This window comes from Carassius auratus, chromosome 42 (genome assembly GCF_003368295.1).
Source record: "Carassius auratus strain Wakin chromosome 42, ASM336829v1, whole genome shotgun sequence".
NCBI classification, from domain to species: domain Eukaryota; kingdom Metazoa; phylum Chordata; class Actinopteri; order Cypriniformes; family Cyprinidae; genus Carassius; species Carassius auratus.
This window is the reverse complement of record NC_039284.1, coordinates 1,054,679-1,059,680: the sequence shown is the minus strand read 5'-3', so window position 1 is coordinate 1,059,680 and position 5,002 is coordinate 1,054,679. Positions and strand designations below refer to the sequence as shown.

General features: G+C 44.1%; 1 protein-coding gene across 1 annotated transcript; it reads right to left on the bottom strand.

The window, feature by feature from the left end:
• Nucleotides 1-798: 798 nt before the first annotated feature.
• On the bottom strand, nucleotides 799-4,018 carry LOC113060279 (uncharacterized). The gene is made up of 2 exons (XM_026229173.1): nucleotides 2,642-4,018; nucleotides 799-2,572 (listed from the first exon to the last, which is right to left on the bottom strand). Exons 1-2 carry the CDS (start codon nucleotides 3,763-3,765, stop codon nucleotides 799-801), a joined length of 2,898 nt encoding a protein of 965 aa, XP_026084958.1. The 5' UTR covers nucleotides 3,766-4,018.
• Nucleotides 4,019-5,002: the final 984 nt, after the last annotated feature.

Here is a 5,002-nt window from a genome sequence, read left to right as displayed (position 1 = left end):
ACAAATTTAGTTTTGAGTGCAATGCACAAATGGGCTTCTCACACAAATATGTCAAAAGCAAAGAGATATAATTGTTTCTGGATGCTTGTGTGCATATGCTACTTCTAGTCTATGTATAATGAGAGGTGTCCAATGATTCATCTAAATTATAGGGTGTCTGAAATGTTCTGACAGCCATTAATCTACTGATAGTGATTTCTCAATCATCAGCACTCACGTTGTAGAAATTTAGTCTGTCTGCTTCCTGTCGAAATGAACTAGAACTATGATTCATACACTCTTAAAAATAAAGTTTCCAAAAGGAGGTTTTCACAGTAATGCCATTAAAGAACTATTTTTTTGGTTCCCCAAAGAACCTTTTAGTAAATAGTTATAAAAAACAGTGTGTGTATGCAAATGTGCAAAGAACATTTATAAATCTAATGTCTAAAGTTAGCCTCATTGAATCAAGAGGTTTTGCACTGGAAAGCACCTCTCACATTTTCTTCAGAAAATGTAAAATAGAATCTTAGACACCTATTAATCTTAGGTGTCATACTATTTAATAAAATACGACAAAAACATTAGGTGACACTTTAGAATAAGTTTCCATTAGTTAATGTTAGTTAATGTATTAATTAATATGAACAAACAGTGAACAATACATTTATTACTGTATTTATTAATATTTGTTACTTTTAGTTAAAAATACAGTTATTAATTGTTAGTCCATGCTACAGTAATTTACAGTGCATTAACTAATGTTAACTAGCACAACTTTTGATTTTAATAATGCATTAGTAAATGTTGAAATTAACATTAAATACAATTAAATGCTGTAGAAAGATTGTTCTTGATTAGTTTATGGTGGCTGTAGAGGCCGATCTGTGATCCACAGATTCTGGTGCAATGTGGGCATTGGAAGGTTGAGGTGATGTGTGGTGGTGGAGCCTTTCTCTGTTTGTCCTTGCGGTGTTGCCGCTTTACATCTGCAGCACGCCGGAGTTCTGTTTCGTGGTGTGCTGCATCTTCCTTCACTGCTTTTCTCCAGTAGTCCCTGTTTAACGCGAGATTCTCCCAGTCACCGGACGTGATGTTAAACTTTTTCAGGCTGGTGTTGATATTGTCCTTAAAGTGTTTCTTTGGCCCACCAGGGGCTCGCTGTCTTTCTTTTAGCAGGGAGTACAGGATCTGCTTAGGGAGATGGTTGTTGGGCATGCGGATGACATGTCCTATCCATTGGAGTTGGTGCTGCATTATGGTGGTAGTGATGCTGGGCATATTCGTTTCCTCCAGAATACTAGAGTTTGTACATCTGTCTTCCCAGTTGATCCTCAGGATTTTTCTTAAGGCTCTTTGATGGAATCGTTCCAGTGCTCTCAGGTGTCTGCTGTAATTGGTCCAAGATTCCGCTCCGTACAGCAGAGTTGGGAGAATTGCAGCTCTGTAAACCAGGACCTTGGTTTGAGCCCTCAGGTCTCGGTCATCAAAGACTCTTTTCCTGAGTTTGGCATAGGCTCCGCTGGCACAGCTTAGGCGATGGTTAACTTCACAGTCTATATCAGCTTTGGAAGAGAGAATGCTGCCAAGGTAGGGGAAGTGGTCCACGCTTTCCAGAGTGGTGTTATCCACTTTCATGATAGGCTGGAGTGATGGCTGGTTGGGTGGTGGTTGATACAGAACCTGAGTTTTCTTGATGTTCAAGACCAAACCCAGGGCTCTGTATGCCTTGGCAAAGGCATTTAGGATGTCCTGGAGGTCTTCAGGAGAGTGTGATGCAATAGCGTTATCATCGGCGTATTGCAGCTCTATGATGGTGGCATTTCTGACTTTGCTCTTGGCTTTGATCCTGTTAAGGTTGAAGAGCCTGCCGTCAGTCCTGTAAAGGATTGGGATCCCCTGTGGCAACTCTTGGCCAGTAAGGTGGAGTATGGCTGCGAGTATCTCCTGAGATAGTGGTAGAAGGCGGTTGGCGAGGACACGAGCAAGGACTTTGCCTGTTGTTGATAGGAGCGAGATGCCCCTGTAGTTTCCACATTCAGCCCTATCCCCTTTCTTGAAAATGGTAACAATTTGGGCATCCCGGAGCTCTGAGGGGAACTCCGCCCTTTCCCAGACATTGATGAGAAGATGGTGGATGTGTTGCCAGAGCCTTGGTCCTCCTTCCTTTAAGATTTCCACGGGGATCCCGTCAGGACCAGTGGCCTTGTTGTTCCTGAGATTTCTGATGGCATTGTGAACCTCAGTTAGGGTAGGAGGTTCCCCCATGTCTTCTCTGATGGGACTCTGTGGGATATGGTCGGCGATGTCTGGTTTGGCTGAGCTGTCACGGTTCAGAAGTTCTTGAAAATGCTCCTTCAAACGTGCGTTGATGGAGTCATTGTCTTTTAAAAGAGTCTGTCCATCTTTTGGGCGCAGGGGATTTAAGCCGCGGTGGCTAGGGCCATAGACAGCCTTAGTGGCACTAAAAAAGCCTCTGGTGTTACCTGAATCTGCCAGTCTCTGGAGTTCTAGAGACTTTTCTGTCCACCATTTGTTCTTGAGCTCCCTCGTCAATTTCTGAACATCAAACTTGGCTCTGGAGTGTGCTGCCCTTTTGGCCTCACATGTTATGTCATTTTGCCACTCTCGGAAGGCTTTTCATTTTCTGTAGAAAAGTTGTTCTATCTCTGTGTCATTTTCATCAAACCAGTCCTGATGTTTTTTGGACTGATACCCAAGGGTGGATTTGCATGAGTCATGGATGGCGAATTTGAGAAGGCCCCAGTGCTCTTCAATGTTATCAGGATATTCTTGCTGAAGACTTTTCTCAAGAGAGTCCTGAATTAGCTTCTGGATGGCAGTTTCATTCAGGCTGTCAAGGTTCAGTCTTCGCCGTGTCTGCTTCTTCTGAATCCTCCTCCTTTTTTTAAGTTTGATAGACATTGTGGATCGGATAAGGCGGTGGTCTGTCCAGCAGTTGTCAGAGTCTATCATGGCCCTTGTGATGTTCACATCACAGCGGTCCCTGGCCCTTACAATGACATAATCAGTGAGGTGCCATTGCTTGGAGCGAGGGTGTCTCCAAGATGCCTTGAATTTGTTTTTCTGTCGATAGAGAGTGTTGGTGATGATGAGGTTGTGCTGAGCGCACTTACTCAGAAGCAGCACTCCATTGGAGTTGATATTCCCGATACCCTCCTTGCCAACAGTGCCCTTCCAGAGATGTTGGTCCCGGCCTACCCTAGCATTGAAGTCTCCAAGGAGGATGATCTTGTCCTCCTTGTGGATTTTTGACAGGGTTTCTTCAAGGCAGGCGTAGAAGGCTTCTTTTTCTTCCACGTCGGAGTCTAGGGTAGGGGCATAGGTGCTCACTACTGTCGCTGTCTGGTTGTTGGCCAACATCAGACGGATTGTCATGAGGCGCTCGCTGATCCCCACAGGAAGTTCGGAGAGGTGGTTGACAAGCTGGTTTTTAATGGCAAGTCCAACTCCATAGTTTCTAGCCTCATCGGCTGGCTTTCTTTTCCAGAAGAAAGTGTAGCCACCTTTCTCCTCCTTCAGCTGCCCTTCACCTGCCAGCCGGGTCTCGGAGAGAGCAGCTATATCAATCCGGCATCTCTGCAGTTCTCTGGCTATGATGGCGGTTTGTCTCTCAGGTCTGTCACTGGAGGTGCTGTCCATCAGAGTGCGCACATTCCAGGCTCCAAAATTAAATTTATTTTGTTTCTGACCACAAATGGGGTGTTCCCTCTGGACGAGGTAATCCAGTCGGGAGGTATGAGGCAGGCTATTTTTAGGCCACATTTTCTAGCCCCTTCCCCATGTGGGGTAAGCAGAGCGGATCCTAAATAGGACTGCTTAGTCATGGGTGTAGCTGCCGAAGAGCTCTTTTGCCTCGTCCCAAGAGCCCAGCGACTGATTCTGACATCCATCGCCTGATGTGACAGCTCATGACTAGGGGCTTCCAGACTACACAAACCTGCCCCCGTCGCCACTTGCTGGTCGCCATAGGACTTTATCCGGGGTGGTAGGGTGGATTCCCTTTGTGGAGGACGCCTGTGCGTGACGTTGTTTAACCCCTTTGCGTGCAAACATCGCTGACGGCCCCAGTTTATTATTGTTTCATTTTCACAGCACATTAAACATCACTGTCTTACTTCATCTGGACAAACTGTGCATCAATGGAAAGTTTAAAGACTCAAGCTTCGATATTTGACCAATATTTTGATAAAACATTGTTGCAGTGACAGATATTTAGTGATTTATGTCAGGAGTGCAAAATAATAAATCCGTATTATGCCACATTTTGAATAGAAATTCACAACTCACTCATATTCAGTCACGTCAAGAGCGGTTTATTTGTGTTCACATAGACTCACCGAACAGCGTCAATAAGGATTTATAGACCAAAGATGCATATCTGCGGAGATATATGGATATATTTACTGATGTTTACTTCATATTTCTTCAGACAGAATCGTCATTTCTATTCATTTTCCACGGATTTACGCGATCAGATGATAAACAGCCTCTCCCAGCGATCTCTGTGTGCGTGCAGTAGTCACAGCTCGTGCGGTGTGTGACTCAGACTCTGATTGGGTCTTTCAAACGTCAATCTGAGAGTGTAATATCTGGACACCGCCCCATCGTGTCACATGCTTCCTGCACACTTCCTGGTAGTTATCTGGCCAAAACAACACTGAAACACCTCTGTACACACAAAATATCCGAATAATAAACCCGCGATTACGATAGTAAAGCTTGGTATGAGAATTTCTTGAGATCTGGGGCGTTTTTATAAAAAAAATCGAAAATGTACATCGGAAATGCTAACTTGTGCAGAGATGAAAAAGGCTACAAATAACATATTTTTACAACAGTAAACGACCAAATTCCACCCCTGATCGCTAAAGGAAGTTATTATAAACACTCGATCGGGGTTTAAAGTGAGTTTTGAGTAAAAGTGTATTAATAATTTCATAAATTGTCAGATGTAGCTTGATGCTAACGTTAGCACCAATGCTTCTAATAGCAGGTGCTT

What these genes read in the sequence shown, in the direction of transcription:
- LOC113060279 (XM_026229173.1), bottom strand. Translation starts at nt 3,765, where the DNA reads ATGTGGCCTAAAAATAGCCTGCCTCATACCTCCCGACTGGATTACCTC. An exon ending in GAAAATGACACAGAGATAGA is followed by an intron (nt 2,573 to 2,641) that starts ACAACTTTTCTA and finishes TGAGGCCAAAAG; the next exon opens with GGCAGCACACTCCAGAGCCA.